Source organism: Simochromis diagramma, unplaced genomic scaffold, assembly GCF_900408965.1.
Source record: "Simochromis diagramma unplaced genomic scaffold, fSimDia1.1 OVJJ01000487.1, whole genome shotgun sequence".
NCBI classification, from domain to species: Eukaryota; Metazoa; Chordata; class Actinopteri; order Cichliformes; family Cichlidae; genus Simochromis; species Simochromis diagramma.
In genome coordinates this window covers 2640565-2664614 of record NW_024387305.1, presented here as the reverse complement: position 1 = coordinate 2664614, position 24050 = coordinate 2640565, and the positions used below count along the sequence as shown (strand labels likewise).

At 39.5% G+C, this 24050-nt stretch overlaps 3 protein-coding genes across 5 annotated transcripts; 2 read left to right on the top strand and 1 right to left on the bottom strand.

Moving 5' to 3' along the window:
• The first annotated feature begins 161 nt into the window (after positions 1 to 161).
• Positions 162 to 7176, top strand: golga7ba (golgin A7 family, member Ba). 2 transcript variants are annotated; one of them, XM_040004560.1, is made up of 6 exons: positions 162 to 332; positions 2964 to 3181; positions 4217 to 4342; positions 6563 to 6715; positions 6812 to 6913; positions 7040 to 7176. In XM_040004560.1, exons 2-6 carry the CDS (start codon positions 3170 to 3172, stop codon positions 7121 to 7123), a joined length of 477 nt encoding a protein of 158 aa, XP_039860494.1. In that variant the 5' UTR covers positions 162 to 332; positions 2964 to 3169; the 3' UTR covers positions 7124 to 7176. The 2 variants fall into 2 exon arrangements, with proteins under 2 accessions (XP_039860494.1, XP_039860495.1); XM_040004561.1 differs by lacking the exon at positions 162 to 332 and having other exon boundaries at positions 2923 to 3181.
• Positions 7177 to 7926: 750 nt separating this feature from the next.
• On the bottom strand, positions 7927 to 15041 carry crtac1a (cartilage acidic protein 1a). Of its 2 annotated transcripts, none has more exons than XM_040004551.1 (14): positions 14904 to 15041; positions 14195 to 14400; positions 13905 to 14101; positions 13680 to 13816; positions 13440 to 13596; positions 13183 to 13317; positions 12317 to 12453; positions 12099 to 12235; positions 11911 to 11993; positions 11368 to 11468; positions 11063 to 11231; positions 10471 to 10616; positions 10190 to 10229; positions 7927 to 9462 (listed from the first exon to the last, which is right to left on the bottom strand). In XM_040004551.1, exons 1-14 carry the CDS (start codon positions 15006 to 15008, stop codon positions 9344 to 9346), a joined length of 1869 nt encoding a protein of 622 aa, XP_039860485.1. In that variant the 5' UTR covers positions 15009 to 15041; the 3' UTR covers positions 7927 to 9343. The 2 variants fall into 2 exon arrangements, with proteins under 2 accessions (XP_039860485.1, XP_039860486.1); XM_040004552.1 differs by lacking the exon at positions 7927 to 9462 and adding an exon at positions 10045 to 10107 and having other exon boundaries at positions 14904 to 15039.
• Positions 15042 to 15345: 304 nt separating this feature from the next.
• On the top strand, positions 15346 to 20071 carry r3hcc1l (R3H domain and coiled-coil containing 1-like). Its single transcript, XM_040004558.1, has 7 exons — positions 15346 to 15407; positions 15729 to 16202; positions 16711 to 16913; positions 17452 to 17522; positions 17819 to 17914; positions 18520 to 18660; positions 19270 to 20071. The coding sequence occupies exons 2-7, from the start codon at positions 15750 to 15752 to the stop codon at positions 19320 to 19322; spliced, it is 1017 nt and encodes a 338-aa protein (XP_039860492.1). The 5' UTR covers positions 15346 to 15407; positions 15729 to 15749; the 3' UTR covers positions 19323 to 20071.
• The last annotated feature ends 3979 nt before the right edge of the window (positions 20072 to 24050 follow it).

The window sequence follows — 24050 nt, the reverse complement described above, 5'->3', positions numbered from 1 at the left end:
ATATGCATACGCTCCGTTAAATGTTTCAATAAATGGTGCTGAAGGTTCTACAGTGTGGTGGCGAGGCCAAGGTCTGTTAATTTCTCAAGAGTGATTGTGAATGACTACAGCTGCTAGCTTCTCTTTGCTGCCATGGTGGAGTGACCAATACTGCAATTGGAAAGTGCAAGAAACTCAGTGAAGCCTTAAATTAGAACTGGAGATTTACACAAACTGGAAAGGCCTCTTGGAGCCGTTTCTAAACAGCTGTATTCAAAGATAATCAGTTCGAACAAACTTAACAATTGGACGTATCACTACTTTTCCAAGGTCTACAAGATAGTCACCCTCAGGTGAGAGAAAATTGGTTAGAATTGCTGTTAACTGGAAACTGGTGGAACACCAGAGCCACTGTCCACAGTGAAGCGACTTCTACAATGGACTGAGAATGTACCAAAAGCCCTGGTCTAAAATTATAACTTTTAAGCTCGACTGGAATTTTCACCTGCCCACAGTGACAAGCCAGATGCCTTCTGGAGAAAAGTAATATGATCAGATGAGACAAAGATTGAGGTATCTGCTTATTTATAAGGGGCATGTTTAAAGGAGCAGAAAGGTGAGGCTTTCATCCCAAAGAACACCATGCCACCTCTCAAGCACGCTTGTGGAAGCATCTTTGTCTGTTTTGATGCTAATGCCATTGATGCATTGCACAAGATTGATGGAGTAATAAAGGAGAAGGACTACCTCCAAATTCTTCAACTTGACTTCACATCAACAGCTAAAGGGTTGAAAATTGTACACAGTCAAATATTCCAACAGGACAATGATCCCAATCAAAGCTCTGAACTCAACCTTACTGAAAATTTGTAGACTATGCTTAAAAGCCGAGTTGGTGCCAGAAAATCAACCAATTTAAATGATCTCTACCAATTCTGCCAAGAACTATCCAGCCAAGATTATGCCAGAAGAATAAAAGCACCTTCTCGAGGTGCAACTTGCTAAGAGACATTTAGCCAAATATAAATGTGCGTCTATGTGTATATTTGTGGCTACATGTATCACTTTGACCCTGTGCAGATGAGAGAAAATCAAAAATAAATTAGGACTTGTTTTTACAAGTTGTTGAAGATGTATGCTGTATGATCATTCCACTCTGGAAGAATAGTTCGGTCATTGAAATCAATTAAAAGCTCAAAATGAGCATGGCACTCGTGGCCATGATGAGTGTAACCACAGCAGCAATTAAAGTGACAGGTGGTAAGCATGTTCCTTTTGGCATGGGAATCATTTTATTAGCAACTAAAAGGCATTGTCATTTCAAAGCACAGTTGTACCACACTTTAAAAAAAGCATCAGAAATTATTTTGCTTTTTTTTTTCCAAAACAGCTTCATTTGATTGATTTATTCCATTTAGAAATAAAAGTTTGAATTCCTTCATTTAAAATTTGGTGTTTAACTTTTAACTAATTTATTCAAGTATCAACATTTTCAGTGATATGCTGGTGATAGATCCTCAAAGTTGGTTTTACAAATATTTGTCTGAACTAGTGGATTAAATTATGATGTGTAAAGTGAAATGGGTCACTCCCACTGATAAACTCATAATGTTTATGCCAGAGGAAGGTTAAACAAGAAAGCTCTACTGTAAAGGGTGCAGATATGGGAAAGAAAATACAAATAACGACACTTCAAGTAAGACCTTGAAGTGACATTTGAAGTTTTAAAAAACTCATTGCCATTTAGACTCATTTCTATTGTTTTTAAATGAGAGAAAAATTAGTTGTTAAATCACAAAATGGAGCTGTAATAAATTTTATTTGAAAATTTAGGATGAATGATGCTGCTTTCTTTAACATATAGCTTATAGTATAGGCTACTACTAATAATCAAGACTGCAATCTGTTTTAAACAAGCTCTCATTTCCTGAACATAAAACCAAAAAGCTCTTGTCACAGAAATTTATGTTTTAGATATAGTTTTGTAAGGAAAAACTTATTTCATGAAGCCTTTTTAACAGATTTTGTAAAAGAAATTAAAAGCAAACACCTAATTATCAATAACTGCAGTTCCTCTAATAGCCTCTTGAGGTTGCCTCCAAAGGCAAAAGCAGGCTAGAAAAGACCAAACCCAGCAATCAAAACAACATGTTTACAGTTTTGGTGAGTTTTTTTTTAACTCACCTTTTTGGATTGTGTTAAGCTTTAAAGTAGTTTTGACCTTCCAGAAATACGGTGGTGGCCACAATTCTAACTCTAAGGGTTCTGGATGTGGAGATGGTTGCCAGATGTCCTCTAAACTTGTATGATTTCTGTCTTATTGATTTGACTCTATATTATCATATGTCCAAAATGGCAGACAAGTTAATGTCACTTGGTTAACAGTCACATGGCTTCAAAACCTCAATTGCACTCCAAATAGTGGATGAGGCCCTGCAGCATCCTATGTCAGAACACCTGTCAATCAATGCAGCCACGCCCCTGATTCAATTATCAGGTGAATGAGTTATAAAAACTTTGAACTGCTGTGAGGAGGGACACTATTGCCTCTATTTGGGGGGGGTCGATCCCAATGCTGGTATAAGTATCGCAATACTAGCGCAATAGTATTGATATTTCTAATTCTATCCTCCAACTTCAGTATTTAGACCTCAAACATACACTATGAAAAATGTCTGAACCTTTTTGTGTTAAATGTACATGTACAAGCTGACCCAAAGTGTATTAAAGACAGGCACATTGACATTCCAGGTCTCCAAAAAAGAAACCTAACCCCTTAAACCCTTTGTAAGTTGCCTTTATAGGTTAAACATATCAGTATCGGTATTGGTATCGGCAATATTTAGTTCATATCTGATCCATACCAAAATGTGCAGCATGGCAGATAACTAGCTGACTCCCTTTCAGAGACCGCCTCAAGTGGCCAGCAGAGGAACTGCAGTTTTTGACACTTCCACATTCTCCGCTCCGGCTGCATTTTTCAGGTTTGGAGGTCGTCTCCCCCACCCCGACGTCCTGCAGAGTCAAGTTGAGGCTGAAGAAAAAGCCGAACACTCTACTACAATAAGCCCCGCCCCCTCAGGATTACAAGCCTCTCCTCCTCTCCTCACCCTCCCCCCTTCCGTGTCCCACTAAGCGGTTTCAGAGCGTGAAGGGACTCGTCCCTACAGCCACGGATGCACGGTGCAACATGGCGACAGAGGTAAGACACTCGCTCGGTTTAATTTCCAGCTCGGGTCCGGTTACCGGCACGAACAGTGACATGAAGGTTTAAACGAAACAGGCGCGGCTCCAGTTAACACGGACGTTGAGGGCATGGAGGCTGCACACGGTTAACCTGTGCGGATCACTTGTATCTGGAGTGACCACTGTGTCCTACATTATCACGCCAGTTTCGCCAGAGGATTTGGTCGTTTTCATTTCTGTCTTTTTTTTTTTTTTTTTTTTTTTACCACATAAACGCGTTCTAGTATTTTGTTTAAAGAGAAAAAAAAGGGAGGGAGGCATTTTTGAAAGTCAGCTGAGCTATAAGAAAAAAGGATCAGTGCAGCCCCCTCCGTCCCTGCCATGTTAAGCTGTTTTGGTGAAAGCAGATCTGTTTTTGTGTATTGAGAAGCCACGTTAATCCGGTGACAAGCAACTGTGTTTGACTACACACACATACCCACTCACACACACACGGAGGACAGCCGTTCAGCACCATGGACAGAAACCACTCCACCCCGACCTTCCTCCGTGCTTTGCCTGACTCCCTTTCCCTCCATCTGTGCTTTCATGTAACCAAAAATAATGGTGACGCACAAAACTGATTATATCAAGCATAAACAAGCTTGTATGTAATACTTGTTTGGCCTCTATAAGTCTGCTTCAGCTTGTTCCGTGTAATCGATCTGTGTTTAGCCGTAGTGAAATGTTGTCCCGTTTCCCTGCTTTCCTGAAAGACCAAGAGAAAGTGTGTGTGTGTGTGTAAAAGATCGTATGTCTGATGCTGGGCTTTGCTCCAGCAGTCAACAAGGCAGAAAAGCGTGCAGACACTGAGCCAACGAGTGATCGATCACATCTACTCCATCACCCTGTTCCTCTAAATCAGCTGCTGTTTGTACACATTACAGGTGAACAGGTGCTCAGGGATGCACATAGAGGGATACACAGCTCTCTTTTGGGACTCATTAAAGAGATACTATATTAACCCTTACTGTATTACTCTCTCTCTGTGTGTGTTATTTGATTCCCACAGTTTCATAACCTGCAGGAGTTGAGGCACAGTGCATCTCTGGCCAACAAAGTATTCATTCAGAGAGACTACAGTGAAGGAACCACCTGCAAGTTTCAGACCAAGTTCCCCTCTGAGTTGGAGAGCAGGGTAAGGAAACTGGAGGAGTTACAGTGTAATGTGATTTAATTCTAGGTTTTATATTGTGTTTTCATAGGTGCAGATCATACAAGCATTTAGATCTTTGTTAGCATCATGGTCTGAAAAGAAAAAGTCTGTTAAAAGGCATTATCATGACATTCATATGCTTGATAATAGATGCAAAATAAGCTGGAAATCTATCTTATAAACGCATATACAGTAACAAAGTTTCATTTCAGTACCGAGTAAAGCAAAACACATGCTGGATCACAAATCACTCCACATTCTCTGTTGTTCACTGGTTTCAGCGTATTTGAATGCTTCTTCCCACTTCTTTTTAAACATGTTATTTATTGAGGATCATGTTCCCTATTTTTGGCATCATTTTAACACGTATAGAATAAAGCCTTATGTCATCATATCATATGTGTGTAGAGTTCATTTGGGGTGGACAAAAAGTGAATCTTTCAGCATCAGACACTTAATTCCCTTTATTTTATTGATTTTTAATGTAGCAATATAAGGGTTTCATGACTCAGATCGGTTCTTTCACATGTAGATAAAGCAAACAAAATTCCTGATTGCTAGATAAAATTTTTATGCTGTGTAGAATGATATACGCACAAAGCTCTGTGATTTGGTCAGTCATTACCTCGCTAGCTTTTATCACTGTGGAGTAAAAAGTATGAGGTGTAAGTCGTCCATTAAGAGGGTTGCTGACCCACTATTGATTATGTGCCTCATCACATGAGCCAAGGTGGGAAAAAGGGTGTGGGTCATTATAACCAGAGGTTTGGGTGAAACCATTGTGAGACCTTGCCTCACCCTATTATATGACCTATTGAGATCAACTGACGCATGATGTGAGTGGGCGTTTAGGCATCTGGGCAGGGATTTCAAAACTGCACTGTAGGTGGCAGACAGTTGGTGTTGTAAGCCACACCCTCTGTTCAGAGTGGACATAGATGGCCTCTTAGACTCGTCTTTCAAGACGAGTGACCTTTGTCCTTTAGATGCAGATGTACAGCTGAGTCTTGTCCTGTCAAGGTGGCTCTTTTATGTTGTGCCAAGTGTTTATGGAGTGGCTGCTTGGTTTCTCCAATGGAGCCCTCCTCGCTGCACTGTACAGCATACACTACATTGTTTAGTTTGTGTTTGGAGGTTTTTTCCTTGGGATGAACCAGCTTTTGTCTAAATGTGTGTGGCTGTGTCTGAACTACACTGGGATGTCCTGCTTGGAGAAGACTCTCCTGAGTTTCTTTGATAAACTGGCTACATAAGATATGACAATATTGCTTCGTTTGTCCTTCTGATTCTCCCTAGTTGGTGTCTGACCTTATTTTCTGTGCATCCTTGCTGATTTGATGAAAGCTCAATTGGGAAATCCACATGTTTTAAGAGCTTTATTTACATATGTGTGTTCCCTTTCTTTTCCTTCTGGCTTAAAGGGAACAGTTTCTGTGTTGTAGGGTCCTGATTACTCCAAGTTTGTGTTCCAGAGGGTGGTGGGAGTCAAAGAGTAGGTACTGGTCTGTGTGTGTAGGCTTCCAGAAATGACAAACTGTTATACTTTGTATCTTTCCTGGTAAACTTTATCATTCTATCCATTGAGTCGATGTGAACAGTGAAGGCTTCTACTTCTTGGGTTTTGATTTCAGAGTTTAGATGTGATGATGTGTGTTCCCCACAAGGGAGCTAGGATGGTTGCAAGGTGCTTGGAAATTTTGTAGGTGGCTGAGTTGCTACTGCGTGGGACTCCTTTGTGGATCTTTGGAAGTCCATATATATAGGGTATAGCATTTCCTGGGTACAGGAAGTGCAGTCAGTGGCTTCATCCATTTCAAGTTGTTGTAGGCAACTGATGAATTTCTTTTCATAGTTGCTTGTGGGGTCTCGTCTTAAAGCTTCATAGGTATTGTTGTAAATGTGGGGGAATAAACACAGCTGGTCACTGGGTCATAGCTGGAGTCCCAGGTCTCATCAGCACTGACGATTCTTGAAATGAAGGTCAGTTTCACACGTTAGCTGATGTTTGAGGTTTGTGCTGAAATCTCGCAAGTGCACGGGCAATAAAACACTCACAGCGTCTTCCATGGAAGGGACTTCAAAGGGGAAATTAAAATCATGCAATATTTTTTCCTTTCTCCAGCTCAGTAAGTTACTTTATTAAACATAGTATTTGCTGTTGCTACTCACTGTCCCCTTTTCTGCTCTTTTGTATGTCTCCAGATCGAGCGAACACTGTTTGAGGACACTGTGAAGACGCTGAATAACTATTATGCAGAGGCGGAAAAGATTGGAGGACAGTCCTACTTGGAAGGGTGTCTGGCCTGCGCTACAGCATATCTCATTTTCCTCTGCATGGAGACACGTTATGAGAAGGTCAGAATCGAATACATTTTGATGGTCTGGGACAAATTAACATGTAGTTTGGATTTTATATTGCTTCTCATTTTTCCTCTTCTGTCTGTGTGTCAGGTGCTGAAGAAGATTGCCAAGTACATTCAGGAGCAGAATGAGAAGATTTATGCTCCCAGAGGTCTCCTTATCACAGATCCCATAGAAAGGGGAATGCGTGTTGTATCCTTATTCTGAATTTTGGGTGTATTGCAAAAAAAAAGCAAAACAAAACCACTTTTCTGTAAAATATTTGTGCAATTTATTATAAACCACAGATCATTTTTGTTCCTTAACAACTTTTAACAGATAGAGATCTCCATCTATGAAGATCGGGGCTCCAGTGGCTCCAGCTCAGGGAGCAGCTCTGTGTCCGGCAGCACTGCTCGATGACTGGATACTTCCTAAACCTGCGTCCACCTGATCACTCACAACCATGAAGGAAAACCTAGGATGTAATACGACTCCTCTTCCAACACCAACCACCCCCTCAGCTACGCTCACACAAAGTATTCACTAGTTTTTTTTTTCCCCCATCATGTCCTTAACTTGTTCACAGTAGACACTTGAAACACGCACTTTAGTGGTTTATTACGAGAGAAATGTGCAGGTGCTGATGCACTTTTGCTAAGATGTAATGTCTCAATGAAAAGGATGAAAAGATGCAGCTAGTAATGCTTTGTGTGATCCCACCATTTCTCTCCTTCCTGTCTGATTTCAAGATAAAAGGGACGAAGTGCCTCACCTGCTGTCATTGTACCACGTAGGCCAGATCAACCTGGGCTGCACCCCAAAAACACTGGACCAAACACAAGACTAGACCCCAAATTCAGCACCTCTTCCAAATCGGCTCTAAATCATGCTGTCTGGCAGCAGATGAATGTCATTTAAGTCATCCATAATGTAGCAGATCCTCCATATTTCTGATGAAGCTTGTATTTCCTTTTTTAAAGTCATAGCCACAAATCCAAGTACTAACCTCTTGGTTTCACTGAGCGAGAGCAACTCTTCCTAAATTTAGATTATGCAAAGACTCGTTGTGCGTGACGCGCAGCAGTAAGTAAAGAAGGGATGGGTCAGAAATGTCTTCCTAAATTATACCTGTAAGTGTTTATGAAAATACACCAACCCTTCCTTGCTTTATGAACAGACTTCCAAAGAAAAATAACTGCCAAAAAACAAACAAACTGGCTCACAAATGTGAATGTTTCTTTTATTTTGGTGACATTTTGTGCAAGAACAAGTTTTCATACTGCTTATTGTTTTAATACACATGGTAGAAATGACTGGCGTCAAATAAACAGTTTCATCACAGCCCCATCGAGCTCATTGTTCTTGTATTATCTGTGTTATACAAATATATGAAATCAGTGTTACTCATATTAAGCATTTTAAATGATTACAAACATAAGAAAAGGCTCAGTACTCAATCTGAGCTGCTTGTTGGACATAAACCAGAAACCAAGTTTCATGTAAACAAGCAAGTGCAACGCTATAAATACCTCCCAGGCATCCATATTTCCCTCCCTTTATCTGTTGTTGCCAATTTTTCTCTCTGCCTTAGAGTGTCATCATTTAGATTGGGTATAAAAATCTTTCTAGTTGAACCTGCCCCATTCGGACAACACTACCATCCTCGGCATCAAATCAAATGTGATGGAAGGAAGGACACAGATTATCTAAGCAGGAATATAGAAGAGCAGCTGCTAAATGGAAGTTTGCAAATATCAAAAGCAGCACTGGTTAACATTTCTGCATTAATACTCTCAGCATGGAAGGTGAAGAGGATTGCTCATAGCAACGCCTACGGATGACATACTGGTCGTGTAGTTCCTCTGAGCGCCACAGTTTTCAGTACTTGATCAAATTGTTAGTCTAAAATCCAAGTGCTTTGTTTCAGTGTCAAAGCTCTCACTGAGTTATCAATAATGCATTAAAGATACAGTAAGCAAACAGCCCAAATCAGTGATAATGTAGCTGCTGGATGAGTCACTTAAACTCAAAGGCAATGTTGTGTACACTTTGTTTGACATGTCAGTAAGCTTAGAGTTTATTACCAAAATATTTGGTTTAATTCTTTAGCTTGACAGTAACATGATCTGTAAATCAGTGTAAAAGACAACAATATTAAACATCATTAAATCTTAAATTTACTGGACACGGACACCATTTCCAAAAAAAACCAAAGATGTATAATTTTATGCAGCCCTTTTTTTCTAAAGGCATTTTGTCTTCACAGCAGACAAAGCTGACAAAGTGGTAAAGAAATTAACAAATTGATAATGTCCACTCAGGGCCGTGGTATTGTGGACACTGCTAACAGTCACCGATATCTAAGTAGCACAGAGGTAACAAAAAAAAAAAAAAAAACCTGCCTTAAAAAATTACTTAACAATTTAAGCGTATTGCTTATTTTGTTACAAATTCCTCATGCCTGCATGCACTAACTGGTTATTTGGCACTACAGCTTCCACATGCAGCCAGCTCATCAAAACAAACAAGCAAAGTTCAGGACGGACATGCTCCATGCATGTCACAGTAATTTGTTCTAGCAGGTGTTAGATCCAGGTGACCAGCGCTGGATAGAGGTTGTCTTTTCCCTAAAGACTAGTCTCACTTCATTTCTGATACTGCAGACAGGAATAAAACACACTGTAATAAAACTGTCTTAAACCAGGAGGCTTCAAACATGGAGACCGAAGATCGAACACCATCATAAAATGGAGCCAATGCTGCATGGGTGGAGAGAACAGAGGAGAGTAACAGTGAGGGAGGACGAGACAGACAAGCAGACATCAGATTAATACTAAACAAACAGAATGACTAAAAATGAAGACTTGGTCATCCACGTGTGAAGACGAGGACAGGTACAAGTGGGGAAAATTGGGGAACTCAGGGTAACCTTTGTGGTTTGCACTAAATACTTTCAGTTACTCTGTGTCAGCCACAGTTCGTGTGTCTTGTTCTGTTTCAGCACGTTTTTAGTGCAAATTCAGCATCTCTTAAGTCACGCAGGAAACACTTCCTTGCATTTGTTACTCTCAGGGTAGCATTTGGAAAGTTAATGCTGAGACTGGAGGATTAAAATGTGAGTACTAGAACAGTTAAGACTGACTTTTGAGCTATGAAATAATTTGAAAGAGCCGGTGTATTGATAGGAACAAGTTTATTCACTTCATTTAAAGCCATAAAAGAGAAAAGAAATCTTAAAAAAAAAAAAAAAAAAAAGGGAAAATGAAATAAATCTGCTCACAGAGTAAAGAAAAACAACCAGCTCTCCCTTTTAAAAACCAAAGCAAAAGACATTTTTTTTTCTGTAACATTATTGTAAACCACAAAAATCCTTTATTGCATTTCATGTGATTCTCTTTAAAGACCTGTAGAAAAATAAACATTCAATTAAAAAATAAAATAATATCTGGTTTTGGATTATTTTATGAATCTTTAAGACTTGCTCACCTGCACAGCGTCCATTCCTGACAGTAAAGCCGTTACCACACTAAAAAGAAAAGAAAAAAAATTTTAGAGGAAAAGGTTTTTATCCAAACCAAATAAGCTGATTCTGAGACGTTTTAAAAACAATTTACTTTTATTTTTTGAAAGGTAGGAGTAAAATATCTTATAATTAAACTAACCAGAGAGAGAGAGAGATTAAGGCTTTGGTGTGGTTCAATTCACTGCTCCACTAACAGAAAAAAAAGGCGTGTTCATAATTCATGCTGGGAATTCGGGCTGTGTACCTGCGTGTCATTGGCAAGCTCAGTGGTTTCCCCTTCTTTGGGATAGGTGACTTCCAACACAGAGTTCATTTCACCAGCCTGAAGAGCTCGAGTAAAACTAGTGCTGTCTGGCCAGGAGACCTCGAGCACCTTCACCTCATCATTTCCTGGGAGTCATGGGTACAAGACACAATACTACGTTACATTTTACAAGTACAAATTTGTATTTTGGGATTAGATTTAAAAATATCTTCTGGGATGCTACCTGCCTCCTGACTATCAAACTATGTTTTACAGACTGATGTGAGAGCATCTCATCTTACTTTTAGCAAGAAAGGACATTAGCTTATATCCCAAAATTTGTAAACTTTTACCAGCCATTAGTTATAACACCAGTATCTGGTTTAAAGTAAAAAAATATCAGGGATACTATTTTTTAGCTGAGATGTCTAAAAACACCAATGACAAAAGGCACACATACTGAGTTCTAGTGTTTGACAGGATAGATGCACGATCACAAAAAAAAAGCTGTTTGGCCAACAATCTGCTCTAGTGTTTACTTGTGAGGTGTCTGCTGTTTTTTCAGTGTCTACAACATTTAAAAGGAAATCACCTAAACCAAAGTGGGCGACTGGCTCCATCTCACATAGATATCCAGAGCCTCCATCAATGATGCGCGTGTGAGCTCCACTCTGACTGGTGAAGACTGTCACCTTGGCACCCCGGGCGAAAGAACCAAACTGGGTGCGAGGAATGACCCGCAGCCAGTTATTGGATGATCCCTAGCAACAAGGATGTTCATGGATTATTATTCGCTAACTAATAATAAGAAGACCAGTTAGTAGGTATATCATTAGGCTGTTAGTAAAAAGAAAAACAAACAAACTCCGCCCCACAAATACACACACGCACACCCACCTGCGTGACCTTAAAGACAGAGATTGGCTGCTGGGCGCTCTCCCCGTGTGCCAACAGCAGGTCCAGCTGTCCATCCCCATCCAAGTCAGTCACAGTACCACCTGTCCAGAACACACAGAGTGCTTTCACTGAACTGACCTACACATCAATGTCAATGGGGAGTCTCCCTGACAGTTATATTTCTGAGGCTCATCCAAACACAGAGGCAGTTCAGGCAACATCAATATATTTTAACAGGCTAGGATGTTCTCTAATATTTTCACATATTGATTATTGTTTTGTTACCAGGTGAAACAACACTTCAATAGAGTCACTTTTCAAGAAAGCCATAAAAATCATTCTCAATTGATTGTAATATTTTAGAAAAAAACCATCTGTATATCACTATTTTGTGTCTGTATTGCCTGGGACTACACATCTAAAAGAATTGGCAACTTAATATATGTTAGATTTTTAAACTGATATCCATTAAGATGTACCGTGCCGGTTAAATGCATAGGAAAAACAGCACAAAATGTGCTCTGATATTAAGAGTTTACAGACCTGTTCCTCTCCCTTGTGGCTCTTCAGCGTCTCCCACATTAAGTTCCTGGATCAAAGGGTCTGCATTAGTCCTCCTTGAGACCCTGCAAAAAAGGAAACAGTCAAAAAAATAAATAAATCTAGTAACAGTTATTTTTTAATTAACAAAGACATTTCATTGGAAATTTAACAAATACATGAAATCTAACCTGAACAGCCTATTGGGAGCATTTCCTCTGTAGGCAATATTGTTAAAGAACACCTCCAACTCCTTGTCATTATCAAAGTCAGCAGCGATGACTGTGCGAATAGGTGAGGCTTCAGCAAATCTTCCAGTAGCAATATTCTGCAAAGAAAATTGTACTTCTCTCAAGATACACTTTATTAAAACCTTTTGTTTTTGCCAATTTTGTCACTCCTCTCTTACCTGGAAACTGGAATCGCTGCGCTGCAGGAAAAGTCTGTGTGGGCCGTTCCAGTTGCCATAAACAATGTCTGTCTTTCCATCTCCATTGAAGTCAGCCAGCGCTACTCCTCTGCCATGCTGGTATTGGTCCTCCACACCTGTTTGCATGGGCACAGTGTTAGAAGCAACTAATCACAGTGCTTCTGGAATACAATTTTTTACAATAAAAAAAAATTAAGTAAAAGTGATCAGAGGACCTTCATATGTCTCTTATATTTAGTGCTACATCCAGGAGACTGCTAGATTAGTTTAGCATAAGGACTGGATTCTGGGGGGATAAATCAGCCTGGCTCAATAACAGTAAGACGCTCCACATACCTGAATGTCTTAAACTCACCAGTTAGCATTTTCACTTGTGTTTGATTAATATTCACATGACAGGCTGTGTTACTTCATGAGGTGTTATCCTTATGAGCCTACCAGACAGCCAGCAAATGTTATAGTAAGCTAAGCAAATAGACTGATTAAAGTCAAACAGGGCAGCACCTGCTACGACCTGTTGTGGTAAGGAGAGAGCTGAGTGTAAAAGCGAAGCTGTCAATTTACCACAACAGGTCATAGCAGGTGCCCACTAACTTCTGATGCACACTCAAGCATTTTGTTCTATAAGCTGGCCTGAAATATGACACGAGCCATTCAGTTCAGAAAAGTGAAACAAAGGTTCCTCCTAGCTGGCATTCACAGGGTAAAGAGCTAAAATTAGAAACCAAATAATGGAAGAGTGAGATGAGACAAAGAATACCTGATGTGAAACCATAAGTTGAAGGACAGACTGCAGAAAGTACTACTGAGTTAGGCTTCATGTTCCCTTACCACTTCATTCTCACCTGCCTGTGTTGCCATGTCAACAAAAGCCCCATTTCCATTATTCTTGAACAGGAAGTTAGGTCCATTTTCATTGTCACAGAACACATCAGACCTCGACTCGCTCAGGATTGGTCCAACGACCACACCGCGACCACCTGACCAACGAGCCAACAGTGAAGCTTTCAGTTGTTTTTGACAACTTCAAAAAAAAAAAAAAAAAAAAAAAAAAAAAAAAAAAAAAAATCCCATGTTTCAGGTAAACACTGTGACATCTCACCTGTGTACCTGTTGACTCCGGCCTCAGCAGCTACGTCAGACAGCGCGATGATGCCCTTGCTCACATCACTGGCAGCCTCGTCCATTTCTAAGAGAGCGTGGGGGCCAACATTCCCACTGGCGTAGTTCGCCACGTAGACTGAGTAACGGCCTGTTCCCTGCACAGAAACATCGGTAACTTAGAATAACGTATAATGTACTCAAATGCAATGAGATAGAAGAAATAGGTGGGTTTACTCACCTTTCTATCAACACATGCGACTGAACGTCCCGCCATCCGATTAGCAACACCACGACGTACATTCAGCTCATCGCTGAGCAGATCTTCAAAGCGGCCATTACGAAACTTGAAGAGCTTGTCAGTGTATGTTGCTCGTCCTTCACAGAGAAAGAAAAATTATTTGGTTCCCTCAAATTACTTTGATGACACTTTAATTTCAGGATGACTTTGCAATATCATATTTACCAGAGTAGGCATTGTTTGTATTAAGAAAATAGATTTCTTCTCGTCCATCTCCATCCACATCGCAGGCGGCAACTCCAATAGCATTTCCTGCCTGGTCTCTCAGAGCATAGTATGGAGAGTTACTGTCATCAACAGCAATGTTTACCAGCTTTTTTTGAGTCCTGTCATACTTCAGCACCAGGTTGGGCCCGTTGTACCTGAGAGAAAACGTGATTTTGATTTATTTTTTTAATCACAAATTTCTGCATAAAAATCCTCACACATGGTAATACACTAACACTCACACTTACCCTGCCACCACCACTTCAAGGTCACCATCACCATCCACATCTGTCACAGCCATCCCATAGTTGAGTTGTGTGGGATTGTGCAGATTGTCAGGGGGAAGCATGGTCTGTGTAACAACCTGAAGCATGGGATTCAGGTTTTGGGCATGGGAGTGATGCCAGAGTGTCACTAGTAGGAGCAGCAGACCCGAGCCCCACATTATTCCAACCTGGCGAGACACGGAAGTCAGGAAGATATCTTGTTTTGAACAAAACTTGCAAGAAACATCTGAAACTGAGAATTATAATACAAAACAAAACAACATTTCTTAACAATTGAAACTGAATATGAAAATAGAATTATCCGAATTGATCGAAAGCGATCAAATAAGTACGTTAAAAGAAAGAAGAAAAAGCAAAAACATAACCACCAGACATGGTTTTAAACGTGGAGTGTTTCTGTCTAAATCTACCAACCAAAAGCCTTTAAATCCTTTAAGAAAGCTATAAAATTTCAAGACGTTAAAAAACACAAAACGCAAAAACTACTAATATGTTATTAATGCTCTCCAGCAAATACATTTTCTGTATTTCTGACTTGTTTTTCCTCCAGCGTAATAACATGCAATTCACTGATTTTAATAAAAACATGGATGAAGCCTTTTCCCCATTTTGTGCAGAGCAGAAGCGTGAGCAAGAATTCATTCCCTTCATTATGGCAATACCGTCTTACCGTATCAAGGTGTGGAGGAGAAAATGTGTCTCCTGCAGTGAAGATGATGTGTTTATAGTTGTGAAGCGAGCTTGTCAACGCCTCTATTACACAAATAAGTTTCATAAATTACAAATTTACGAAACACCTTGTGTAACACGGAGAAAACTGTCCAATCAGCGAAGAACTATCTGACCGATGAAGATGGTGACCAATGGCTGAGCTGAATTTCTGTGCACGTGTCTCTTGCACCCGAGGGTTTGGTTTGTTTGTAGTTTATGTTAAACGATGGCACAGAAAAGATGGATTCGGTAGAAAGTATATTTACCATTTCTTTTGGGGAAACTCGTTGAACTACAAAGGAAAAGAAAATTCGTTGGAAAAAGGAACTAATAACCTGGTAGTTATTCCGGATTTCGGAGCGGCAGTGCTGTAGAAGAACACAATTTCCCACTACGCTTTGCGCTAGGATTTGCTTGCGTCAAGTGTGCGACGAAAGTCTGTTGTTAAACAAATCATAAACGGGTAAGCCGACAGAGTAAATTTATTTGATTTAATTATAGATTAAATATTCTGAGTGAAAATAAATGAACATGAATGAATGTAACATTAACCGCTATTTATTTTATATTTATTTCTTCATTTAAAAATATCTTTACAAGCTACACGGGAGGAAGTTTAGTTAGCTAACTGAAGCTAGTTATTCAAATCCTGTTTATTTAGAAGGCTGCTTGCCGCGTACCTGGCTGCTTCATTCCTTAATAAAGTCTTTAAAGTAAATTTAGAGTGTTTTGAAAATCTGTGAAGGTCTGACAATGTTCATGTTCTCGTTCCTCCATGATCCAGATACTTTAACATCATTTAACCATGGAGGATGTGCAGCTTAAAGAAGACTGTGGTCCAACTCAACCAACACCTACACCTCCCTCTCAATCAAAGAGGCCAAGTCAGCCTCTGTACGTCCCCAAACAACGACTTCATGCCTCGAAAGAGAAAGCTCAGACTCAGGGAGAAGTTAAACCAAAAACCAGGCCTCGCTACACAGACAAAGCACGAAAGAACGCCAAGAACAAGAAGGACAAAGCTGGAGGAGCGAATAAACCATCGCCCGCTGGGGGAGAAGGAGATGGAGGTGAAGCGCAAAACAACGACGTTAAGCCAGATGTGAAGGAGGACCGATTACAGGGTTTAGAGGCTGAGGTTAATGGGGAGTCTTCAGCCAAAGTGGAGGCAGGCGATACTGCACAGCAGGAAGAGGAGAGCTGGGACACCTTGTTCAACGATGATGGAGACTGTCTGGATCCACATCTGCTTGAAGAGGTGAGAGCTTGATTTAGGTTTTGATAATCAAAACCCAAGACAGTCCAATCCAACTTTATTTATATAGCACTTTAAAAACAACAAAGTTGACCAAAGTGCTTTCCAATAATAAAACAGAGATAACAGTTAAAAACCATACATTAAGCAGACAAAGAAATAAATATAAATACCAATAAAATAAATACATAAATGGAAAAAGAAAAATATTAAATATTAAAACATGAGTAAAACAGACAATAAAATATACAATGAATAAAATTAACTAAATATAAAAGATTAAGAGTGACCAACAGCTGACTAAAACTGACTACAAGCTGACTCTGGTACTACTCCTAAAAAGCCTTCGAAAAAAAGTGTGTTTTTAAAAGTGACAAGCAGAATAATGTCCACCCAGATTCACATACACACTGCTGATAATTAACCTAAAAAATCCTATTTAATATGATGCAAAACAGATCTTTTTCTCTTCTCATCATTGTCTTCTCTCCTGCCTGCCTTGCATGCACAGCTGGCTTTGAAGGAAGGAAAAAAGAAGGAGTCAATCCAAGAGCCTAGGTTTGATTACTACAACATGGACAGAGCCAGTTATGATGATGATGATGATGATGACGTTGACCTCACAGAGGATGAACTATCTCATATTGTAGAGATCTACGATTTCCCTACAGAGTTCAAAACAGAAGACCTTCTTAAGCTGTTTCAGTGCTACCAGTAAGTCTCTAACCAAGTTAGAATTGTACATACTTTGTTTTTGCCTTATATACTGTATGTCCTTTTATATTTGCAGAGATGTCAGTAAACCCCTGCATCTATTTGCATGATTCACAGTTTGAAATAATCCTTTTTTTTATCGTATACTGAGCCATGGTGCAGCCCTGAGTTCAGCCATTGTCTGAAACCAGCTGCTGCAGCTCTTTTTTTGTCTTGGTGCTAGCTGTGTTCTTCTAATTGGGTGGGACTGCAGGTGAGAGGGGCTTCTGTGCTCACTCCAAGACCACTGTTCCACCAGGCTGTTCTTGACATCATGCAGATGAAGTAGAAGAAACTTTTTTAATAGAGCATTTAGATGAGTATCTACCATTGTAACAGTATAAGTTAGAAAATAAGGAAAGGATAGTAGGTTTACTTTAAGACAAAAAAAGTTTTTAAAAGTCTTTAGGGAGCACGGTCTTCCTTTTAGAGCTAATGCTCTGAGGGCATGTTGTGAAATATTCTTACTACCTTGTGTGATTTCTGACTGTCTTTTCAGAAAGAGAGGATTTGACATTAAATGGATTGATGACACACATGCCCTCGGCCTTTTCTCAAGCCCCATAGCAGGTAAGTAAAGCTCTGCCTCACATTTAAGGCAATTACAGTTCATTATGCTCTGCATTAAGTGTCATTGCTGTGACTCATCATCTTGCTACGATGTTGTAAGTAGAATTGTTTTAGTAAAGAAAATCCTGGCCAACAATCTTAATGCTGTTTGCTCCTGAGCTTTTGAGATTGTGTCTCTGTTACTCTGTTACTCGTGCCATCGTTTTTCTGACTTCAGGTTAGAAAAACACATTTTTCAGTTGTAAGGAGATATTAAACTCACCGACTATTACATTTTGTTCATTTTCCCTTTTAAGCTCGTGAAGCTCTGAGATCCAAGAATCCACTGATGAAGTTGCGACCACTTTCCAAATCTTCCTCTGCAACAAAGGCCAAAGCCCGTAGCTGCTCAGGTGCGATTGCACATATCTGTGTTTGTCATTTTTCATAATTTTGTGTTTGTATAATAATAAAGCAAATCCATATTTGTTGAGAAAACCCTTTAGCTTTATATCCAATTCTCCAGTACACTACCGTTTAGTCTTTCAAGATACTCTGCATTCTTGACTGTGTGTTTGGTTTGTGTCTGTCGCTTCCTCAGACTGAAACTGAATTTCTACTTCTAATTGAATCTCACCTATGGTGCAGCCTACACAAATAGCTGATGTTGTTGCCAGTGTTTATACTTATGCCTGGTTTGCCTGCTTTACTCCTCAGTTTCTCCACTGAAATGCTGATTGGTGGTCCAGTTTCTCTCTTTGAGATGATCCGTACTCTTTCAGTCAGCTAAAGTAAATGACAGCAGAAGAAGAAATAAATGGAAATATGTAGAATGAGCCAGTTGCATATGTTACAGGCTTAATTAAGATGACGTGGTTTTGGGGTTATTGTGATGTTTGTAAAGTGTATTTTGGTGCCATCCAGGTTGTATTACACCACAAATTAAAAATTTAAAGCGCTTAAAAACTGTTCTGTATCTCCCACATTTATATATATCCTCCTTTCCTGTTGCCCCCAGACTACCTCCTGCCTGCTAAAGAGAGACCTCAGACGAGTGCAGCACTGGCTCGGAAGCTTGTGATCGGTGCCCTCGGTGTAAAGAGCAACCTCACAAAGGAGCAGCGTGAGGCAGAGAGGAAGAAACTCCAGGAAGCAAGAGGTACGTTGTACTTCTTTAGGTCTCCACTTACTTTTTGGGCTGAAGTCTCATCTTGGGTGGGCGGTTGCTAAACTAATTATGGATTCGGTAGCTTATGCGTGAGGGTCATACAGGGTGCTCAGTTAAACTGAGACGTAAGTACAAATAATTACTGTCCCAATAGTTGTATCACAAAGTTACCACCACAAGTGGGAGCTGTTTTCATACTTAACTGAAGAAAGTGGAAAGTTTCAAATGTAGTGCCAAAGGAAGTCCGTCCATTGCTGTGTAGGTTACAGTAAATCTATAATCAGTAAAGCAACCATTTCCTTTCACAGATGGAAAATAAGTATATAGGGCCAGAAAACAACCACTGGCCATCCAATGACAGTCAGTCCAGGAAGTCAGGAAGTAAAGCACACTTAAAAAAAGCTCCTTTGTTCTCAGTTTAGGCTCAATGCTGCACTACCATCAGTGAACAAATACTAAACTTGGTGTTGGAACAGATGCCATGTATGGTTCTATGTGAAGATTAATATGCAATCATCTTCAGCTCTTTACTGCTCTTCATGCGGCAAAGACAGTGATATAAATATAAGACTTTTGTTTGTCGTGTGATTTATCTTTCAGAACAAAAGCGCCTGGCAGCCAAGCAGAGGGAAGACGCTTGGGAGGGAAAGTAACTGGACAAACCTCTATTTTTTTTTTTCCCTTTAAATTCCTTGAGTCAGCAGAGGCTTAAATCATTTCTGTTTCATGTAATGCTCTGGTTTTTTAGCTGGCCACTCCTTCGTACAGGCATATTTCCGAGAAATGCTATTTTTTTTTCAAACTGTTTCCTGAGAGGCTTTTACCGTTTCCTTTGTCATTCAGTGTCTGACATCATAAAATGCTACATGATCAGATCACCTTCAATTATCTGTGAACTCACCGACTCACCTGGACTCTATGTATTGTAAGCACAGTCTGTAGTCAAGCACTGAAGCTAATGGTTCAGTTAACAAGTAACGAACGCGTTAACTGAAATACTTATCTGTACACATCCTCGTGTTTGGGTTTTTAAACGTTTTAAGATATAAAAGTGACGTGACGCTTTCAGTTACATGTCACTGAAGTTCAGTCATGTTGATTCGTTAAATTTTTATGTGTCACAACATTGTTGATTTTATCCAGTTTGAGTGATTAAAATGAAGGTGGTGTCATTAAAAATGAATGCTGCATTGTTTGCAGTTTAAGTTTTATCAAAGTAATAACTTACTTTTAAGCCATCGTGTCAGGTGGTTTCCGGTGTTTGAACTGATACCCGATATTATGTATAATGTTTTGCTCAATGCAGCTGCTGTTATGTATGTCCAGTAAAAAAAACAAACAAAAAAAACCTGCTTGACTCCGTCTGTTAAAATCTGAGCATGTGCTTAAAGACACAAGTCTAGACATTTCAAAACTGTCATCAAAGATTTTCCTTGACATTGAAGCACCTCACTATTTTTGTGCATCACTTAAACAAATCTACCAAGATTTTCAGTTCAGCTCCTGTTTTTAGCTCCATCCATTCTTGCTCTGTTTGTTGACAAAATGTAATGACAGTACGAAGAAAAACGTGTCTCTTTATTCCTGACAAGCTTTTTTTTTTTTAAACTTTACAAAGGTAATCACTAAAGAGAGACAGTATTTATTCTAACTGTCATCAAACAGGGTTTCCCAAGAGTCAGCTTTCATAATTCAGCTTCCTCAGACACATATCTCAGGCTCCAGAGCCCTTTTTTGACAGCTGCAGGCAGACGCCTCTTCTGAGGCTTTACCCAGCAGACCACAGACCATGTGGCACTGCAGCTCATTCAGTTCCTCAGTGAATAATTACACCACTTTCAGCCAGTGTGGAGAAGGCGTTTTAAATTTGTTCTTCAAGAGATTTGTAACAAAAATCAAATTTGCTGCTAAATTAAGTTTTTTTATTTTTTTATTTTTCATTATTTTTTACATTTTTTTTAGCCCTTTCAGCCAGTCGAAATGTTCATGCACTAACAGAGCAGATTGCTGTGTACTTAAATGTTTAAAATGATTATTCCTTAAATTTAAGTAGTCCTGCAGATGACTGTGATTTATAGTTCCCCTCCTTTTAAACATCCAAATCGACCCTGTATTGCTCTAAGAGAGTTAGTTTTGTAACTGTTTAGCTCACTGGCTGTGGATGAATGAGGCACTGCCACGTGGCTCACAGTGGGCTAATTAAAGCGCCGCAGCATGAGAAAAAGTCTCATTACATATTTGTTTCCTTTCACATCAGTTCTTCTGAATGTGTATTGACACATTTATATCCATGCAGATAATGTGAAAGATGTTTTTGTAAAGCAGGTTCGAGGATTCAGTATTAGGAAGAATTTCCTTTTACAGTGTATCATTTGGTGTTTACGATGTGCTCTTTTAGAAGGTGATAAAAAATATCTGAAAGCATGTAATAGTTTTTTCTATATAATCATGAATACCAAGGCAGGATGAAAAAGGATAAAAAAAAAAAAGCTTTTATTTAATGGGTGACTCATTAGTGTAAAAGTGGTTATATGATAAGTGATTCCATTCTCTATAATACACAATTTGATAACCTTGCAGCCTTAGAAGTACTTTAATGGTTCCCTTTTCTAGGTGTCAGCGTTCAAACCATAGACTGTGTAACTGCTGCCACTTTGTGAAACATGTGCTCGAGGTGTTTTGCCAAGCCCAGCACTGGGTACACATATTATGTATTAAAAGCTATTTGTCCATTATATGAACATAAGCACAAAATTATGGAAATGCTAATTTGAAGAGTTATAAGTGGCTTGGCTTAACTTTTAAAGTACTGAAATGTTCAAATAAATGCATGAGCCATGCCAGTCTAAGTATATGCAGCTGGTACGGTGAAACTGCTCATTAAATCAGTTATTTCAGTCACTCTCTTCGCTAGCTAAGAATCTCTTCTGCAGGAACTTGTTCTTTTGTAGTGGTTGGTGATTTTTGAGCTGCTGGTAGTGAGACAACCATAGACTGCATATAAAAGAGATGGGTGCTACTTCACAGCAGACTGTATCATATGTCATATAATTGTAGTAAAAATGCTCCAAGAGGAACCGACAACACAAACACATTAAAGATGTAAAGTCTATACAGTGAGCGGCGAGGTCAATCAAAGCATACATTTCTCGAATTTAAAAAAATATAGTGAAAATGAATGAAAACCAGAAAAAGTTTTAGAAAATTCGGGGAGCAATAAGGTACAATGATTGAAACAATTTTTTGATTTAGGCTTTGAAAAAGTTGTTTTTATGACTTAACTTGGTAAAACTAACAGGGCAGTCTACAGGGATCGATTAGCTTCTGCAACCAGCCTCAAGTGGCCATCAATGGGACTGCAGTTTTTGGCACTATAACTGATGTGAAATGTTAAAAAAAAGAAAGAATAGCAAATATTATTTTATGTTGATATGTCATCTATTAATTGTTAGACTTTATGCACTCATTGTTGGTTATAGACAGGTGTTTCTTGATCGTAGTGCACAGATGGCTCTTCTTGATGCCAAGTGCAAATGTGGACACATTTTCATAACAGACCTCCATGTGTGCTGTTGTTCTTGCAGCTGGACTACATATAGAGTCTGTAGCTGCTCTTTACCATCATCGTGTGAGATCTGAACCCTGCCCATAATCTCATGTTTTACTGTGGCTTCACGAGGGGGTGATGTACCACAGAGCAGCCAACTGGATACCTCACACACAATCATTAGATTAACTACACAAACACAAGCCACAACTGAGAAAGAAGTGGTTTCAAGTGCCAACTCTACACAGAAATGCTACATGTTATGTCATGGAGCAAGTGAAGTGTGAGACATGGTCCAAATTAAGAAGTAATCTAATCTCCCACCACAGCAAAGGACCCTGGTGGTGAAGGGTTTCCTAGCACCAAACACTGTCAGCAAACATACCTTACATCACTCTCTTCCCTTTGTTAAAATTTGGCTTAGCAATGACACGTTTTCATTAACACCTGAAAAATCATTATGTTTTTGATTTATTTCAGTAATATTTTTAAGGTGCCATTTTGAAACAACAGGCAGCTTAGGGGCTTTTTACCTGAGGTGTCTTATGTGTAATAAGGAGGAAATAGCATTGCAAAAAGCAAAAATGCCTATTTCTCTATAATAACATATGAATAACCTATTAAAGCTAACTTAAAGAAGTGTGATTATTACCCGGAAATATCTCGGGTAATTTCTGTGGTAATAATTACCACATTATTACCCTCTTGTTTCCCCCTTGATATCCTACTATTACTGCTTTATTACCGAGCTGTAATAGAAAGTGCTACCATTGTTTCTATTGAACAACTACACTGATCTGGATGCATCAGAGAGCAACTTGCAGTTAATATCTTACCCAGGGATAGTTGGTTACAGACTGGAGCAGACAGGGCTCAAACTACCAACCTTTTGATTAGTAGATGACCTGCTCTACCTCATGAGCTATAGCCATATGAAGGCAGTAGAAATAAGCAGGCATTAAATAAAATAATACAATGATAACAGAATGGTAATTTGCTTAGATGTCAAGAACCACATACATTGAAAAAGTCAAAGTAGTGTCTTGGTTTCATGGAACAAATGGGTTGTATGATAATAAACACGTGAAGGTCTTAATAACAGGTCCAGACATTGGAGCCACAGACACTGAAATGACTTGTTCAGGGAGTTATTTTTTGTTTTCAAATTTTCTAAAACTTACAGATCTAATTTACCTGGATTCAGACCTTTATCAGACCTTTACCAATCCCCCCACTCCACTGAGTTGACTCACTGAATTGATTGAAAATGCCAAATGCCGGCAGCACAGTCGTGTTAGCACTATTGCTTCAGTGTGTTAAGGAAGCGGTCCTCAACCCCCGGGCCATGGACCGGTACTGGGTCGTGAGTTGTTTGGTACCGGGCCGCGAGAGTTGAGCTTGGGTGTGAAATAAATGGTTTTCAGGGTTTTTATCGGTTTTTACAGGGTTTTTTTTTATTGGTTTTTATACGTGGGGAAACAAATTTCCCACGTGTGGGACTAATAAAGGTTATCTTATCTTATTATCTTATCTTTAGCGTTATTTTTTTCATTAACTTGGTTTCCTGGGTCTCTTTCCGTGTGTTATGAATAAATCTTCTTTTTTTGATACCGGTTGTATTTTGTTGTATTTATCCGCAACACCTTAAAGCCCAGTCTGTGAAAATGTTGTCGGACACAAACTGGTCCGTGGCGCAAAAAAGGTTGGGGACCGCTGTGTTAAGGCTCTAGGTTTGAATCTACTGGCTGGCTGGGGTCCTTATGTGTGGAGTTTGTATGTTCTCCCTGTGCCTGTGTAGGTTCTCTCTTGGTCTCCTGGCTTCCTCCCACAGTTT

What these genes read in the sequence shown, in the direction of transcription:
- crtac1a (XM_040004551.1), bottom strand. Translation starts at nt 15,008, where the DNA reads ATGAAACTTATTTGTGTAATAGAGGCGTTGACAAGCTCGCTTCACAAC. An exon ending in TACAAACAATGCCTACTCTG is followed by an intron (nt 13,817 to 13,904) that starts GTAAATATGATA and finishes TTCTCTGTGAAG; the next exon opens with GACGAGCAACATACACTGAC. An exon ending in AGTCGCCCACTTTGGTTTAG is followed by an intron (nt 10,617 to 11,062) that starts GTGATTTCCTTT and finishes CATGACTCCCAG; the next exon opens with GAAATGATGAGGTGAAGGTG.
- golga7ba (XM_040004560.1), top strand. An exon ending in CCTCTGAGTTGGAGAGCAGG is followed by an intron (nt 4,343 to 6,562) that starts GTAAGGAAACTG and finishes GTATGTCTCCAG; the next exon opens with ATCGAGCGAACACTGTTTGA. An exon ending in TAGAAAGGGGAATGCGTGTT is followed by an intron (nt 6,914 to 7,039) that starts GTATCCTTATTC and finishes AACTTTTAACAG; the next exon opens with ATAGAGATCTCCATCTATGA.
- r3hcc1l (XM_040004558.1), top strand. Translation starts at nt 15,750, where the DNA reads ATGGAGGATGTGCAGCTTAAAGAAGACTGTGGTCCAACTCAACCAACA. An exon ending in AAGCTGTTTCAGTGCTACCA is followed by an intron (nt 16,914 to 17,451) that starts GTAAGTCTCTAA and finishes CTGTCTTTTCAG; the next exon opens with AAAGAGAGGATTTGACATTA. An exon ending in TTTCTCAAGCCCCATAGCAG is followed by an intron (nt 17,523 to 17,818) that starts GTAAGTAAAGCT and finishes TTCCCTTTTAAG; the next exon opens with CTCGTGAAGCTCTGAGATCC.